Raw genomic sequence first — 19,275 nt, 5'->3', positions numbered from 1 at the left:
GCATTTTAATGCTAATAAACTCATTTTGACACTAATGATAGATATACACTAAATAGCTACTCTTTGTTGAATCTTAACTCACTAAACGCCTTCTTTTGAGGTCAGTGCAAGGACTACACAGGTATATTCAGCGTCTAATGAGCACAATCTAGTGACATGGAAATGTTAATTCAAAGACAACAGAATTGGGTATGTGCATATAAAATGGAAATCTTCATATTTCCCCCCAAAAAAAGACCCATATGTATACAATTTATGAATTTAAACACCTTATGCACGATTAAATACAAATCTTTTGAGCCCTGAACTATAAGTCATACTCCAGATAAATCAGTTTGTTACTCTTTCTTCTCTTTTAGGCTTTGGCTCATCTACATTTAATAGAGTACATAGGGGACCAGACAGCAGTTCTTATAAAGGTAAATCATCCTTTTAACTTAATTTCCACTAAATTGTTCTTTTTATTTGTAGAGCGTGGCATAAACTATATACTATCAACTTTTATTTTATTTCAATTATTAAAGTGGTATAAAAAAAGTGTTCTATCAAAAAGGATTTTAGTGCTCTATATGTTTTGTGGAATTCACTTGTGCCTCCTGCACTATTGGCAGTATTCCTTAACCAATAATTTTATATTTAGACTAATATACCTAGTGAAATGTATACACATTGGGTATCTACCATATACAATGACCTAAATGATGCACCTTTTCTCAGAACAGTCATAAGTTAATTTCCAATTAAATAAACGTTGAAAACCCACAAATTGTTTACTCCAAAGAAAGCAACTTGGACACATGAAAAGTTTGTATTCTGTTTGTAAACTATTTTAGAATAGACACCACGTCTATTGATTAAGCGTTATTAGTGTTAGATGCTTTGTTTTATTATTTTTTATCTTAAACCTCAGAATAATTTTAAAAAATTTACACCACATTTTAACAATGCGGTTTGTGATCCATAGCACAAATTCAGTGAACAGTGTATACACCCTTTATTTTCTTATGGTAAACTACATTTTAGAGTTTCTGCTAAATATGATCAATCATTCTTCCCTTCCCAGCTTTAATTTTGCTAGCTGTATTGGATGCAACCAATGTACCATTAAACTGTGAACAAAACACTCCTATATCACTCCTTATACTTTCTCATCTCAGCTGTCAGCAGAGTCAAATTTCTCATAAGACACCAAGTCCTATTTTTAGAATGCAATCTTATTTGTAGGGTGCTGCTATAGAAATATAGATATAATGGTGATTATGACCAGATAGAAGTGCAATCCTTGTGTGCAGTTTCCCCCGCCTCTCCCTCCCCTCCCCCTTTATTCATGTGCCCTGTATATTTTGTACTTTGCAGCTCCTGTGATTTAAACCAGATTCTGTATGAAAAATGGATTGCCAGACTCCCTTCTTGGGACAAAAATCGCAATCTATTGATTCTTGAATTCTCAGATGTATTGTCTTGACAAAAGAAACTCTGAGTACTCTAACCTCATAAAAAAAAATGTATTTTTTAAAAATCGTGACCAATCCATACCAGAAAGGGCAGAAATATTTTGAGAAAGGTGACGAGCTTTATTTGATGTTGGCTCACCTGCTTAGATGCACATGGGGACTCAATTTGTCCATTAACTTAAAGCTCCATGATGTTTAAATCCTGGGAAATAGAGCAAATGAGCTCCATAATCTCAATGCCCCCCTATATGAGGGTTCCGCTACACTACAATGGACACCAGAGGGAAAGGTCACACTTGAAGATTTACTTGGGTCCCTAAATTTAAAGATCTCAGTGAGCTGTGGAAAGATTGATACTGCTTTCATTGAGATCAGGTCAACCAATCGTACAGAAATCCTATAATAAATAAAAAAAAAAATCTCCAAGTCTTGAATTTGTTAATATGTTCTACAAATGTACCAAGCTGTTCTGGCGCGTACATTGGTTATGCTCCTTAACGATCTTTTAAATCCCTTGTGAGATGCTGACTGTTAAGATCACTGTTTTTCCCAAACGAGTGTAAATATAGCACACATTGTGCAACCTACAGGCCTTGCTCAATGATAAATGCCAAAATCCCCAATAGTACTGCTTAGTCTTAATGCAGAAAAGGATTTTGATAAAATCGAACACCTCTGGGAATGTTTATCTTGCATGGGTTTGCTGCCTGCATCTTGTGAATTCTATTAGAGGCATTTACTCCTCAACAAGATTTGTCTTCCTTGGTGAAATACATGTCTTGTATCACCTGCCAACCATTGTGTTGTACTTTCTTTTCTCCAACCCTCCACCCCTTTCTTTTTGGAGGTCCCTTATTCAGTAATATTCCTAATATATACAATGTATGTACTGTCGACAATTCACTTTATTTTTAAGCAATGCTTCCATATTATTTTCTCTAAAGAATTGTATTTTTATAACTTGACTTTTATCAATTATTTTTACTTTTATATTGAGAAAGGCCAATGTTACATCGCTTTATGGAATTTGCTTCTCATCTGACGTTTAATATCAAATTTTGGGGAAAAATAATTGGTCCTAGAGACTTCATAAACTGTTATAATTATGTAACTCATACTGCCACCTACTGGTGGCTGATGAAAATACAGGCTAGTTTTTGCTGTTAGTGGCTGTTTTAAGCCTGCAGGAAAATATGCCACATATGCAAAACAATGTTACATTTTGTAAGTAGTTAGATACAATATTTTCGTTTAGTTTTATACAATCTTTATTTTGTCTTGGTTACAAAAAAGATACGCAATTGTCAGAGGCATCCTTAAAACCCACAGGACTGCATTATATAATGCTAATGTCTTAGGGCTAGGAATTATCTTAGTAATTTAAAAAAAACATGTCTTGTTCTATTAAAATCATTGGTAGTTAAAATACCGGCAGCAACAGTGTGTGTGTGTGTGTTCCTTTCTTGAGGGTCCTGCAGGCTCTAAGAGCTCCTGCCATGCATTGGTCAACTCATTTTGCTCCTGCTCCCTTACTTATATATGAGGTGCGTTGGAGGGAGAATGAGACTGCATTTCACTTTGCATAACATTTCAAGGAGCTGCAAGAATGATGGCAGTAGTGGAAAGCACAAGCTCGATGACAAGTTCTTTTATAACCTAAAAAGTACTTCCATTAGCTAGTGCATGTGTGTATGTCTTTGTGTTGCTCGTCTTAGCAGGTGAAACTATCAGGAAACTAACAATGTTGATGATGTGGAGCAAACAATTTAAAAAAAGACATTTAAATAAAACCCTAAAAAACTAAGAGGAAAAAATAAACATATGATATGAGGATCGTGTGTGTATTATGGAAAATGCTATTGAGCGGTTTTGGACACAACAGTAAACCATGATTTAAGATGTCTCCACAGCCCTTCAATTCCATTTTATTTTTATTTTTTTATCCAATAACTGGTTTTACGTTGCTTTCAAAAACAAAATGAACCAAAAAAACACAACCCCAATGCAACGTTCTGTAAAGAATCTGTCCATTAAACATTTGCAGCTTTATGCATTAAAACACAAGATGTCCTCGGTTCATCCCAAGAGTTAATAAATCTGGGTTAGACATTCTGAAAATTTTAAATTAGTATGTACATAAGGAAACAATGACTGAAGGGAAAATGTGCGTCCTTCTCCATTCCAGCTCTTATGTGGGTAACCTCGGCTTAACTGAGCAGCTAGTACAGGCTTATCAGAAGTTAACACTGACTCAGTGATTGTGGAAACATACATGCACCTATCAAGTTGTCTCGCTGCTGAGGCGTAGAGAACTGAATACCTATTTACAGATACCAAAAACAATTGAGTTGAGTCTAGTCTTGACTTCTTCCAGAAATAAATTAAAATTTTAAGTGTTGAATGGAAGTCATGACAGAACTTCTAAATGATCCTAATTTATTTTAGTAAAATAACATTAGAGAATGAAGATGTAAAGGTAGTGATGACAGAATTATTGTATCATTGAGTTTCTAGTTTGAAGTCTTGCTTTTATCCAGAGTAAACATGTTGCGTCTGGAAAATAAAACACACTGCATTGCAGTCAGAATTATAGTTCTCTGTGTTTAAATTCTGACGTGTAATTTGATCTAGATGTATAAATACAAATCAGAAATGGATTGTAAACTAAAGTGTTTTACACCCACTGGTTTTTGCTCTAAGAAATGCTCCTCTTTTTTGTCTTCCAAGAAATACTGTAATAAGATTTTAAATTCAGTCTAATTATTATTATATTATTTATAGAGCGCCGTCAAATTCCGCAGCGCTTTACAATGGGTGGACGAACAGACATGTAGTTGCAACCAGACAGGTTGGACACACTGGAACAGAGGGGTTGAGGGCCCTGCTCAATGAGCTTACATGCTAGAGGGAGTGGGGTAAAATTACACAAAAAGGTAAGGATAGTATTAGACTAATGACAGTTGCAGAAGAGGAATCAGTCAGGAGCTATTAACAGTTTAATTGATACGCTTTTATGAAGAAGTGGGTTTTTAATGATTTTTTGAAGGAGTGGAGACTGGGTGAGCATCTAACGGAGGAGGGAAGCGAGTTCCACAGGAACGGTGCAGCCCTCGAGAAGCCCTCTAATCTATACATTAGCTGCAAATGTTGAGACCTGTTTCTGCCCATGACAATTAAGGGTATACAAATTTTGTAGAATAGTCCAATAGCCCAGGCATATAAAAAGAATCTAAACGTTACAAGCTGCATGACCTGAAATTGATCTAACCCTATAAATATTCCTGGTTTGCAATTTACTTTTTCTAATTTTTTTTTTTTTTTTATTTATTTAACGAACAGGCCGTTCCTGAAGATGAGCGTCTTGCTATTGCTATTATATTGATAATATGGATATCTGCCTTGGCATCATCCTTAATTGACAATATCCCATTCACTGCTACAATGGTAAGTGTGTGTTGTTGTAAAATGCATTGTATGTTATCAAGGACACGTTGTGTTGCTTAGAGACTACTGCATAACACATACAGTGTAGTAGTTACAAAAATTAGCCATGTGATTATGCAATAAAATATGACTGCTGGTGGATAAAGTGATGTCCTTGTTGGCAATTGTTTTTCACTTTGAAAACACAAAGCAAATGTTTTACCCAAATAAAAATAAGACTTGAAACTTTAACCCCTTCAGGACGGAGTCAATAGTACACGTTCTGATCAAAACAAAACGTAAACAAAAACTGGAATTTGCGCTATATGTCTGTTCACCCGTAGTTCCCCTCTTTCATATTATATGCACCCACACTTATTATATATCATTTTGTTCAGGAGAAACAGGGCTTTCATTTTATATCAAATATTTATATATGAAACATAATTTATTATGAATAAAATGTAAAAAACTGTGAGAATTTTTTTTTTTTTTTTAATTTGTAGTTCCGCCTCACATTTTAGCTGTACATGTCATAATACTGTTAGGTTTTACTGCAACAAAAAGCACATATTTGTAATCAGCGATGTCTCACGAGTACAACAGTACCCCCTATTAACAGGTTTTATGGTGTTTTGGAAAGTTACAGGGTCAAATATAGAACGTTCCATTTTCAAATTGAAATTTGCCAGATTAGTAATGTTACCTTTGAGACAGTGTGGTAGCCCAGGAATGAGAATTACCCCCATAATGGCATACCATTTGAAAAAGTAGACAACCCAAGGTATTGCAAGTGGGGTATGTTTAGTCTTTTTTTAGTAGCCACTTAGTCACAAACACTGGCCAAAGTTAGCGTTCATATTTGTTTTTGTGTGAAAAAAGCAAAAAACTAATATTTGGCCAGTGTTTGTGACTAAGTGGCTACTAAAAATGACTGGGCATACCCCATTTGCAATACCTTGGGTTGTCTACTTTTGCAAATGGTATGCCATCATGGGGGTAATTCTTATTCCTGGGCTACCATACGATCTCAAAGGCAACATAACTAATCTGGCAAATTTCAATGTCAAAAAAATGAAATGCAAGCCTTATATGTGACTCTCTAACTTTCCAAAACACCATAAAACCTGTACATGGGGGGTACTGTTATTCTCGGGAGACTTCACTAAACACAAATATTAGTGTTTTAAAACAGTAAAACATATTACAACAATAATATAGTCCATAAAAGTGCCATTTGTTTGAAAACAATGCAAAAAACTTCACTTTTACTTAAAATATCATTGTTTTAATAAAATTTACCAGTTTTAAACACTAATATTTGAGTTCAGCGAAGTCTCCCGAGTAAAACAGTACCCCCTATGTACAGGTTTTATGGTGTCTTGGAGAGTTACAGGGTCAAATATAGTGCTTGCGAATTAAATTCGCTGCACTTTCTCCCTGTGTTGTCAGGCATGTCAATCAAATTTTAATTAATCAAATGACATAATTATGTTAAAAAATGACTTAAATATATACGTAGAATTTTAATATATATGCATTTATAGGTATTTAAATTCTACGTGCATACTAATGTAATCTTTTATGTAATTATATGTATTTATCTCTATATATATATTTGCGGTTATTTGCATTTTATATATAGATAGATATATATAGAATGTCATTCTAAGTGTATTATGTTACCAATATATATATATTAATAGCAAAATACAGTTAGAATGAAATTACATATGCATATATAATTTATTTTAAATTTTGTTTCAATATTTTATTTATTTATTTTATTATTTTATTTATTTATTATTGTAATTAGACGTATTTATATATAATATATGTGTATATATCTATTATATATATAATATATATACATATTATATATATGTAACGTCATTCTAAGTGTATTTTAATATTAATATATATACTTATATTAGTATTAAAATACACTTTGTATGACGTTACATATATATAATATGTATATATATTATATATATAATATATATACATATTATATATATATATAAATACTTTTAATTTAATTTTACACATGTTTAATAATTTTTTTTTACTCTTCCTACCAGCAGGGGGACTGTCTAATATTTTAGACAGTCCCCCTGCTGGCAGATCCATAGCCAGCTATAGGGGGCCATGTGATCGCTCTTTGAGAGCGATCACATGGCCCCCGGGGGCCTCATTTGCCGGAGGGGGGCTGCCTGGGCTGTCAGGCAGCCCCCCAGAAGAGGATCGCGGCGGAGGTAAGTAGCTGCGATCTTCTGGGGGCTTAAGCCGTTACGGCGTTCTATGCCGCCGCAACGGCTTTAAAGCCCATTAAAGCCGCGACGGCATAGAACGCCGTAACGGCGTTAAGGGGTTAATGTGCTACTTCTGTATATAAATTTAAATGTGCATAACTTTAGGAAGTGTACGATTAAAACAAATAAACATGTATATATATGCCAGAGCTTTTATTTAATACTCCTTTTTCACCATCCCTAAGACCGTACCACTGGGTAGGGTAAAATGATTAACTGAAATAATTGTAAAGGCCACTTCCAGCTATCTGGAGCCTTTTAATTCGAGAACATTTCAGTGTTTGGAATACAAAAATGTATTCCTAACACTAAAGTGTCACTCTGCCATTGTGACTCCCCACAGCTGCCCCTTTGTCCATGAAAGAGTTAAACTAAAAACCCTTTCATTCACTTACCTGATTCCAGTGGTGATGTTCCTTGGTTCTTAGTCACACTGGGGTTTTGCTTGATGCTGGATGCCCTCATGCAAAGCGTAAGGACATCCAGTGTTATATCAAGCACCGCTAGTAGGGTTTCTCTAAAACTGCGATGTTTTGAATTGCAGAGCTACGGGGGCAGGGACTCTGCATCCAATGAGAAGTGGTCTGGGTGCCTATAGTGTCCCTTTACCAAATAACAAACACAAGCAAATACAGTATTGATACAGGTAAAGGATATACCAAACACAGAACTGACGGGAAAAAAAGATGTGACTGGACTTAATGCAGTGCCTAAAGTAAATGAAATGGCAAAAGAGAAGTCTGATGAGTGGAGTTCAAGGTTTACACGAATATGAGAAACAAGTGGAGCCACCCAGGATAAATCAGACCAAATGTAAACTTGCTGTTTGGATCACAGGGAAACCACAAAAGGGCAATGTGCTCCAGAGCATTAGGAATTTATACCATTACGGTTGTCTGTGGATTGCTTTGCATCATTTCTGTGTGCTTAGAACATAGACGTGTCTCAATGCTGGAATGGCTTATGGTTGTCCTCATTAAAATTATGACAAACCGATACACTTGATTAAAAGGATGTAGTATGACCGTATTCTGCATCAGAAATGCAGATATGTGACCACAGGAATGCTTGGGTTAGCACACCTTTAACCCCTTAAGGACACATGACGTGTGACATGTCATGATTCCCTTTTATTCCAGAAGTTTGGTCCTTAAGGGGTTAAAGCAAGCATAGCAAATGGAACTACTGAATATCAAAACCATCAAAAGTCATGCTAATTATATTTAACAATATATAGAACTGGGAGGAAAGAGATGCAACTATTTACAGTGTGGCTTTTAATCAACCATTTTCAAAAATACTGTTTACTGCAAGTCTGCTTATATTTATTGCACCTACACCTGTTTATGAAAATATATCCCAAGAAGTTGTCGATTACTCCCCAATATTGTGGTTACTTGATACAATCAAAATGTTTTCCTGATTAATTTGGTCTAAGCCTCCCATCACATTCATTTTAATGATTTGCATGGTGCTTTTCTCAGTGTATATCTGATCACTCATCACATGGCAAGAATTAAATTCTTTCTAGATTGGCCTAAGTAGAAGATCTCCATGACTGTAATTTTGTCTCAATATTAGTCAGACTTCTTACTGTACCGGTTATCCTGCCTTTGTGTGTCCACCATCCTTGCTATATTTCTATGCAGCCAGATTTGCTTCCTCACACCAATAGGTCACTTCTTCATCCACTTCCCAGTGCCAGGTCGGCCTAGGTGCACGAAAGTACAGGGCGCACATGCTTGAAGGTGAAGATTGTCATTTGATTAAAAAAAAATCCTTCATTTTTCAAATTTGTGTCATGTAACAATGTTTTAAGTTGATCAAAATAAATAAACACACACAAACTTTATTTTTACTAAAATGGGTTATCTACACACACACACACACACACACACACGATACACAGTTATGCTCAAAAGTAAAGTTTGCATACCCTTGGAGAATTGGTAATATATGTACCATTTTTAAATAAAACCTGAGTGAGCAGACAAAACGCATTTCTTTTATTTCTTATGGGATTCATATTTAACTGCAGGTTATAACAGAATGGCACAATCCTAAAACAAAACCTGGCAACAAAGAAAAAAAATAAAATTACCATGTTCAAAAGTCTGCATACCCTTAGTTCTTAATTCTGTGTATTGCCCCTTTAGCATCAATGACAGTGTGCAGTCTATTGTAATGAGGCCCCCAATTCTTGCAGCTGGTATAGACGCCCATTCATCATGGCAAAATGCCTCCAGGTCATGCAAAGTCTTTGGTCATCTTGCATAAACGGCACATTTGAGATCTCCCCAGAGTGACTTGATAATATTAAGGTCAGGAGGCTTTAATGGCAACTCCAGAACATTCACCTTTTCTGCTGTAACCACTGGAGGGTCAACTTGGCTTTGTGCTTAGGGTCATTGTCATGCTGGAAAGTCCAAGAGTCCCATGCCCAGCCTTCGTGCAGAAGAATGCAAACTGTCTGCCAGTATTTTCTAATAATATGCTGCATTCATCTTGTCATTAAGTTTCACAAGATTCCCCGTGCCTTTAGAGGACACTTCACCCTCTCCCCTCCCCCTCCTCCAAAAAAACCCCCCAAACATCAGTGATCCACCAGAATTCCTCACAGTGGGGATGGTATTCTTTTCACTATAGGCCCTGTTGACCCCTCTTCAAACATGGCGCTTATGGTTGTGACCATAAAGTTCTATTTTAGTCTTGTCACTCTAAATTTTAGTGTGCCAGAAACTGTGAGGCATGGCAAGGTGTTGTCGGGCCTGTATTTCTCCTGACGTTATCTGTGGATTTATTTATTTATTTTTGTATCCCAAACAATTGTTATGGCAGTTGTAGCTGAAATCTTTCTTGGTCTACCCGACCTTGGCTTGGTATCACAAGATCACAACATTTTTCACTTTTTAATAAGTGATTGAACAGTACTGATTGGCATTTTCAAGGTTTTGGACATCATTTTATATGAATCCATATTTATAAAGTTCCACTACCTTGTTACGCAGGTCTTTTCACAGTTCTTTTATGCTCCCTATGGCTCACTATCTAGCCTGCTCAGTGCATCCATGTGGCGCTAACAAACCTATTGACCTTTTTTTTTTTTTTTTTTCTTTTTCTCCATTGTATGTTTTGCCTTGTGTTTGTTATAACCTGTGAGGTTTAAAAAAACATTTATGTGTATCTCTTAGGACCAATCTAGTGTGCAACCTTTTCTTTCTTATATCTGTAACAAGGCCAAAAATTCAAGGGTTTGTAATTTTTTTTTTTTTTTTTATCAGGGCAATTTGGGTTATTTGTTATTATTTAAAAAGGAGCCAAACAACTATGTGATAATAAATGGCTACAGATGATCACTATCCTTCAATATTTTTTTTTTTGCTTGATCAGTCATATTTTCAAAATTGCTGCCAACATTTTACAATTTCTGCCAGGGTATGCAAACTTTTGAGCTCAACTATATCCATCTTTGAGTGAGTTGCCTACAGTAATAAAAAGTTCTTTTTTGTTAGCCTCCACCATTGCCACTTCCCCCCGCTCACACCCATTTCCTCATGTTGGTTTTGGTGCCCTGTTAGATTTACTTCCATTCAGCTAGTCACATTATGCTTTCGTTTCAGGTAAACCATGACCTGCAGATGGAGGGCAACGAATATATTACTTTATTACTAAATATGCAAAAAAAAAAAAATCTAATGCCTAGGCGGGTATTTGTTTTGTAAAAACATATTGTTCATTTCATCCTGCTTTTTTTCTTTCTATATGTATAAAGGTCAGATGTATAAAATTATGTATTGATTTATTAACACTTTAAAGCAAGCCAGTGAAAGAAAATCATTATTTTTCTTTTATGCAATGGTAAAATGTACTACTTTTGTTACACCATCGCAGTAGAAAGACTTTATTTTAAGCCATAGCTCATATTCTTAAATGTCTGGCTATCACACTGCCAAATGACTAGAAATGGATTAAAGCTGAATGAGTAGAATGATAAAAAAAATACATTTGTTAAAGCTAATCATCACTGTCCTAAAGAAAACCAATAATATAGCTTTGAGTAACATTATAATATCTGCTGGGTTGGTGCTATTCTTTAATTTTTCATAAATCAATACAGCACTTTTACCACTCTTATCACTGCAGTAACATCAGTGATAAAAGCACAGTGATAAATAAAATGGTAAGGTTATCTATTTGATGCCAACTAAAACCAATTTCTTTTTTAATATATATATATTTTTAATAAACAATATTCTGTGCAGTATTTTGTTGAAAAATCCTGCAATTGAACTTGCCTTTTGCCCTTGCCTGTTAATAATACATGCTTGTGCACATATCAGAAAAGTGAAAATGCATTAGAACGTTTTTGGTAACTTTGCTACTCAATCCTTCAAATATACACTATTGGACACCTTTTGATAAAAAGCTACTAAAAAAATTAACCAATATTTTCACCAGTCCTCTTAAGCAAGTAGTAAAATCAGAAAGGTACACTTTTGTTATTGAAAGTAATGATTCTCTGACACATGTATCATCTATACACTGCAAGTTAAATTGTTCCCTGAGTGATCATTTCAAAGTGGGGATTTTTAATAGGAGACTCCTGTATGAAGAGGTTGGCAGGATTGAGACAGAGAAATGTTTTAGGCATCCATAAATAGTTTTGTTTTGTCTCTGGGGACATCCTCCAAATGTACCTACAAAGAACAACCCTTAGGACAGGAGCATGACTGAAGCAATTGTTACTGTCCTTCAATACAACTGATGGTGGAGTCCCAGTCCCATTGAAGTATGAGGGAAGTTATACAGTTGTGGGCACCACTCTAGCATAGTACACTCCACAGCCCACATAAAAAATAATAATCACGGTGTTGTAGATATACCGCCAATAAAAACATCCATTCATTTATTATGTATTTTTTTAAATTGGGAAATGAAAAACAGCTTGCACAAACTGCAAATCTTTTGTCTGTTGCCTTTGCAAGCCCTCTCCTTCTTCCCCATCCCAGACTCCTCAAGGCAGCTCAATAAGCCGTCTTGGCAAGGCAGATGCACTGGGCAGTTGCCTGCCTCTCGAGTTTAGCTCCACTGAGCTAAACAAAGCAAAATGTTACAGAAACTATTGTCTGCTTGAAATGCAGGGGGTGTAACAGTTATTTGACAAAAGTGTCACTTTCTATTTTAAATCTATACTCTTTGTAAAATGGGAAAAAAGTACACACGCTTTACATGCAAAGCATTTCAGCAAGCTCAAGTTCTTTACGTATCTGGTGTGTCCCTTTTAATGTTTGTGTCAATTTATTTCTGAACTTTTTGGAGGAGTTGGCTGAGAAAAGCTAATGGATGAATTCAATATGTAAATCTGTTTAGCCAGAGCCCCCATTTCTACAGCTGCACAGCATCCTATAATATGGAAGTATGAATCGATATCTGGCGGTGAAGCGCTTGGTATCGATGCAGTGCAAGTTCTATCTATTAGACTTGTGCAGTGAATTACGCAATAACCTTTAATAGGTGTCTATAGTAGAAGGATTTTTCACAGTCAGATTTCGCTTCATACTTCCCTATTATAAGATAAGAACAGGTGATTTAGCTGCTGGTTTACCATTTTTTCACACTGTGGTACTAAGAATCCTTATCCAATATTATAGCGCTGGTTAGTTTGGGATAAGAGATTGTGCCATATTGTTGTAGCTTCTTATGGAGATTTGGGCTGGTGGTGTGAATTGATGCAACTAATACAAGATCATCTGCAATCAGACCAATTTTCTGGTTTCCTTAGAGGAACTTTTTCCGGTGTCATTACAAATGTCATTCCACAGTGAGTAGATTCTTGGCATTAAATAGCCTTTTTGGGAAGCTACCCCCCATCCCCCTCCTTCCTTCCCACGTCTACAGAGTTCAGTCTGGATAAGGATATATGTTCTATCATTGTGCTATACCCCGTCAGATTTCTATACCCTCGTCACTTCCGAGGAAGGGGAATCAGCTGGATCCTGTGCTGCACATGTGTGCTAGCACTCCTGCTACTCTTCCACAGCAAGGTTATGGAAGGTAAGTAAAACTAGTTTTACACTTTCATTATAGTTAGTGCATTCACTAAGCTTAGGACATGGGACATTTAGGGTTAATGTTAGGGTTCAAATTAGGGTTATGGTTCGATTGACAGGGAGAAGAGTTCTCTAGCTAAGCACGTTCATTTTCACATAAAGATGCATCATTAATTTAATTCACTATTGAATACTACTTAAAACATAATTATAGCTAATCTCTACAGAATACCTGACATCAATTTTATCTTTTGAAACTGTTGTAGTTTGTTGCATTTAAGTCATTAGTGAACAGAAAAAATATGAAGAGCAGGATGCAATTGAATTTTAATTTTCATATGTTAATAATAATGGAATATACAGCATTTGGAGAGACATATCTGCTTTTAACAAAGTGTGAGGACAAAATAAGCAAATATATTAATTTCTTTCCTTCAAAAAAGAAACTCCATTATGGCATGGTTAGGTTACAGTTAAAGCAGCTTTTTTTTCAAGTTATGTTGTGTTTTTTAAAACACATTTAACAAGTTTTGCTTCATAATCCCACCCATCTACCCCCCTCTAGTCACCAACTAGCCAGAATGGCTGCACCCCAGAGATGTTGAGTTCATAGACATTGTCACATTTTTTTCTTTCTTAAAACACAAGGATAATTGTAGGCTGTATATTAAGCCTTTCAGCACAATATAGTGATAATGGTGCAAGGAGAGCCCTAACTGCCAAAGTTAGCAGTTTTATTTGTTTTTGTATAAATGTTTTTTTTTTAATTTATATATAAATAGTGTGTGTGTGTGTGTGTGTGTATATATATATATATATATATATATATATATATATATATATATATATATATATATATATATATACATATATATTACAAAAACCCTCTAAACTGTTGCAAAGTAACCCCCTTTTGTTAAAACCCATACTATGTTCGGTATTCAGACCGTACGACCTCACTCCACGAACAGTTATAAATACACATTCGTATGTACAAACGATGGACCACCCAGCCCTTGGCGTGTGCCGCCACTTAACCCCGGTCACCTCTGAAGGTACCGAATAACCGACCACCCTACGAGCAAAGTGTGCCTCTCATTAACCACCAACTGCGGTTAACCACCTACTAATTGACGGTCACAGGGCATCCACGTTCGTATACATTTCCCCGAAGGGAAAACTACCGAAAGACTCACGAACGGGGACCACCTACATTCTGGCGTGTGGCCTCAATTAGAAGGTTGATCTTGCGGTTAACCGCAGTTCAGGTACCCCCTTCCGGGCGATCTCTGTTCGTCTCCCGAACGGCCAGGACAACCATACTGAGAGCGGGGATTCGTGTAAATATGTATCCGACATACAGTTTTAGGTCGAGGTTCTGCTGTCCATTGACCAGCCTTAAAACATGGCCGCCATCAGGGGTTCGAGACAAAAGTACCGAATAAGACTTTATATAGATATATGAAGCCACACACACACACGCACACTCTTACAAGGATTTTCCTAATTCCTTTTTAATGTAATATATAATACTCCCATGTCACCTAAGCTTGGAAAGCAAAAAAAGGACTAGAGGTTATTGGAATATATATTATACAGAAGAAACTTATTGGTAGATTTTGATAAAAGAAAAGGGACCACTACAAGAAACAAACCAGGTCTATGTCCACATTCATTCCCTTAGGTTCCAATGTCTGAAGTTTATGGATCCAATAAGTATCAAGTTGGGCTAGTTTTTTTAACCCTGTCACCTCCCTTCTAATGTGGCAAAATATGTTCGATGTAAATGAGCAAAATGAAAAATGGGGACAAGTCGTGCGATGGACCGGGACAGAATGAGAAAAAAGACCCTTTTTGATATTATGTTCACGGGTCCGTACTTTCAAAATTATTTTTGTACGGCCAACGTATTGCTTGCCACACAGACACTGCAGCAAATAAACTACAAAGTCCGTGTGGCAATCAACATTAGACTTGATATTGAAGCATTGGCCTGTGGTAGAGCTTACAAACTGATCTGACCTGGTGATGTGAATAGTGAAACATGCTGTACATGATTTACAACCTGTAAAAAAACAAAACATTTTGGTTTTTACATATGATGTTTACGTTGATTTTCATTGCATAACTAGGTCTCAATTTTTGGTTTTTTTTAATTTTAGATTTTTTCTATATATAATTTGGGGGGTGTTTTTTTGGTTACCTTTTTTCAATAGTGTTCTTGTTTGTTTTATATGTACTGATTGGGATTTAAAATCCTTGAGATGTGAAGTTATGTCTGATACGTGTATATTGCCCCTTTGCTATTCCCTTCAGCCATGGTCGATGGTGGCCGCTTTTGTGGTGTACATGTCCATTCCCATCCGTAGGTTTAAAAAAAACATTTGGTTTTGATCTGGTCCTCTTCATAGAATAAAGTTAAATCAAGAAAATAAATTTCATTCTTACTCCACTCTGCAGTGAATGTAAGATTATACTCATTATGATTAAGATAATTAACAACATTATAAAATGAGGAAGGACCTTTCCAAATTATAATAACGTCATCTATATAACGTCGCCAGAGCCTCCAGTCATGGCAAGACCACACAAACAAATCCTTCCACCTCCTCATGTAGGTGTTGGCATAACTGGGGGCAAACCTGGTGACCGTGGTGTTCCCAGTGATTTGTAAATAAAATTGACCATTAACCCCTTCAGGACCGCTGACGGTTCAGGACCGTCAGCGGTAAAACGTGCGTTTGGACCGCTGACGGTCCTGAACCGTCATAACGGTCTGGGGCTACTTACCTGATCGCCGTCGGTCCCACGGCGGCGATCAGTGCTCCACCCGGTCCAGGGGGGTTGCCTGTCTGCCCGGGCAGTCCCCCCTCGGCAGATCAGGACCCCACGGCCATGTGCTCACTCGATCACATGACCGCAATAGGTGTCTGTGTATCTGCCTGCAGGGGGACTGTCTGTGCTGACAGGCAGTCTCCCTGCAAGTGAAAAATCATAAAATAAAGTAAAAAAAAAAACAGTGTAAAATCAGTGTAAAAAAAAAATGTGTATATATATATATGATATATATACATGTATTATATCTATATAATATATGTATATGTATCATATATATAATGTCATTAAGTGTATTTTTATATTTATAAATATATATATATATACGTATATTAATATAAAAATACACTTATATTTAAATTACACACGAATATATACAATATATATATAATTGCTATATATATGGTGTATATATATATTATTATAAAATACAAATATGTTAATAAAAATAAATAACAAAAAATAAAAATAATTTTTAATTATAAAAAAATATTTATATATGCAATTTTATTCTAACAGTATTTTGATATATATATTTATATCAAAATACACTTAGAATGTAATGATATATATATCTATGTATAAATAAATAAATAAAAACAATACGAAATTGTCAGGATCGGGACAGGGATCCAACACGCAGAGTACAAACAGTAGCCAGATACGTATACCGGACCTTAGAATGGCCGGACTAACGTAAGTAGTACAGTATAGAATGGTCAAAGACAAGCCGAGGTCGAGGGTAACAGAAGACAGGTAAGCGAGAGACAAGCCGAATCAAGGGTAACAGAGATAAGCAGAGTAAGGTAAACAAGCCGGGTCAAAACCAAAAGGGATAATAGAATACACAAGCACTGAGTGACTAGAACAAGCTAGAACCACGACAGGGCAATGAGCTAATGAAAGAAGCTCTGTTAAATACCCTGTTCAGAGCAGTAACCACGCCTCCGAGGCGTCCTGATTGGTCCTGCAGCAATTGAGTGACAGGTCGTTCCGGAGGAGTGTCCTGATGACAACGTCCTGCCTAGATGCTGTAAAAGGCAGTCACTCCCTCGCGGCCGGCCTTGCTTGACCGGATAGACCGTGGGGAAGGGAGCCATCAGGCCGTCTGGATGGAAGAACAGCTAAGTCTCTACCTCTTTCGGAGGTAGAGACCACAGGTACCCTGACAGAAATATACATATGTCCATATACATAATTACATAAATAATTTCCTAAATATACACGTAGACGTCAAATATATAAATATGTATATATTAAAATTCTACATGTGTATTTATGTAATATTTTTACCTAATTAAGTAATTTTAATGATTGCAATTTGAGGGACCTGCCTGCCAACCCAGGCCGAAAGTCCAGATAATTTAATTTGCTAGCACTGTGTTTAACCCTGTAACTTTCTATGACACCCTAAAACCTGTACATGGGGGTACTGTTTTACTCGGGAGACTTCGCTGAACACAAATATTAGTGTTTCAAAACAGTAAAACATATCACAGCGATGATATTGTCAGTGAAACTGAAGTTTTTTGCATTTTTCACACACAAACAGCACTTTCACTGAGGATATTATTGCTGTGATACATTTTACTGTTCTGATACACTAATATTTGTGTTCAGCGAAGTCTCCTGAGTATAACAGTACCCCACATGTAGAGGTTTTATAGTGTTTGTGAAAGTTACATGGTCAAATATAAGGCTTGATTTTACTTGTTTTTTTTTATTGAAATTTGTCGGATTGGTTAGGTTGCCTTTGAGAGCGTATGGTAGCCAAGGAATGAGAATTAGCCCCATGATGGCATACCATTTGCAAAAGAAGACAACCCAAGGTATTGCAAATGGGGTATGTTGCTTTATTGCTTTTTTTGCAAGTTATAGGCCTATAAATACAAGTAGGAAATTGCTGTTTCAATATATATATATTTTAAATGTATCAATAGTGACCTTGTAACACCGTTATCCGTCATAAATCCCTGAAACACACCTAACATGTACAAATTTTTTTAAAGTAGACAACCCAGGGTATTCAAAATTGGGTATGTCCAGTTTTTTTTAGTAGCCACTTAGTCACAAACACCGGCCAAAGTTAGCGTTTCTTGCATTTTTAACACACAAATATAAATGCTAACTTTGGCCAGTGTTTGTGACTAGGTGGCTACTAAAAAAAACTGGACATACCCAATTTTGAATACCCTGGGTTGTCTACTTTAAAAAAATATGTACATGTTAGGTGTGTTTGAGGGATTTATGACGGATAACGGTGTTACAAGGTCACTATTGATACATTTAATATATATATATATATTGAAACAGCAATTTCCTACTTGTATTTATAGGCCTATAACTTGCAAAAAAAGCAATAAAGCATGTAAACACTGGGTGTTTTTAAACTCGGGACAAAATTTTGAATCTATTTAGCAGTTTTTTTCATTAGCTTTTGTAGATAAGTAAAATATTTTTCAAGTAAAAGTCCAAAAACATGTTTTTTTTTTTTTTTAATTTTTCACCATATTTTATTATTTTTTTTAAATACAATATATGACATAATACAAATAATGTAAATAAAGCCCCTTTTGTCCTCAAAAAAACAATATATAACTTGTATGGGAACCGTAAATGAGAGAGCGGAAAATTTCAGCTAAACACAAACACCACAAAAGTGTTAAAACTGCTCTGGTCCTTAACGTACAAACATCGCAAAAACAGGCCGGTCCTTCAGGGGTTAAAGATAAAATAATAGTTTTAAAATAAATGTAACAAAAATCAAAATTAACTCCCTCAAATTCTTAGAGAGATTAAGATCTAAGCACTCTCTATCAGCCAATAAACGAAGTCCTGCACTGTCAGCTTCAGGATCTGCATAGGAAGAAGCAGAGGTGGGGAGCTGCACCTGTGAAACCCATGTAAGATATCAAACCATTATAACAGTCTGACTCATTACAATGGAAGGTGGGGGTCTCAATGCATTTATGACACCAAAACGTCATGCTTTAGTGGTTATGGTGCCAGGAGGGCCTGGAGCCCTCCTAGAGTAAACTTTCAAATTGCTTGACTCATTTCATGTGGTCCCCTGGTCGCTACCTCAAGTAGAGCTGAAACCTCCTCTAAACTTTCATCGTATATATTGTACCAAGTCCCTTCATGCAGGGCTGACTCATTGGCTGAGAGTGTCAGCTGAGTACTCTTAGCCAATGAGTTATG

At 36.0% G+C, this 19,275-nt stretch overlaps 1 protein-coding gene across 2 annotated transcripts in view; it reads left to right on the top strand.

Annotated features, from left to right (window-relative positions):
* The window catches only part of OCA2 (OCA2 melanosomal transmembrane protein), a 300,931-nt gene that overhangs the window by 225,047 nt on the left and 56,609 nt on the right, over nucleotides 1-19,275 (top strand). For both annotated transcript variants that reach the window (XM_063459252.1, XM_063459243.1), the window contains exons 20-21: nucleotides 360-419; nucleotides 4,794-4,898. In XM_063459252.1, coding sequence (XP_063315322.1) covers nucleotides 360-419; nucleotides 4,794-4,898 — 165 coding nt within the window. The remainder of the gene's footprint in view (nucleotides 1-359; nucleotides 420-4,793; nucleotides 4,899-19,275) is intronic.

Source organism: Pelobates fuscus, chromosome 1 (genome assembly GCF_036172605.1).
Source record: "Pelobates fuscus isolate aPelFus1 chromosome 1, aPelFus1.pri, whole genome shotgun sequence".
NCBI lineage: Eukaryota > Metazoa > Chordata > Amphibia > Anura > Pelobatidae > Pelobates > Pelobates fuscus.
Note: the sequence above shows the minus strand (reverse complement) of the source record. Positions and strands in the feature narration are given on the sequence as shown.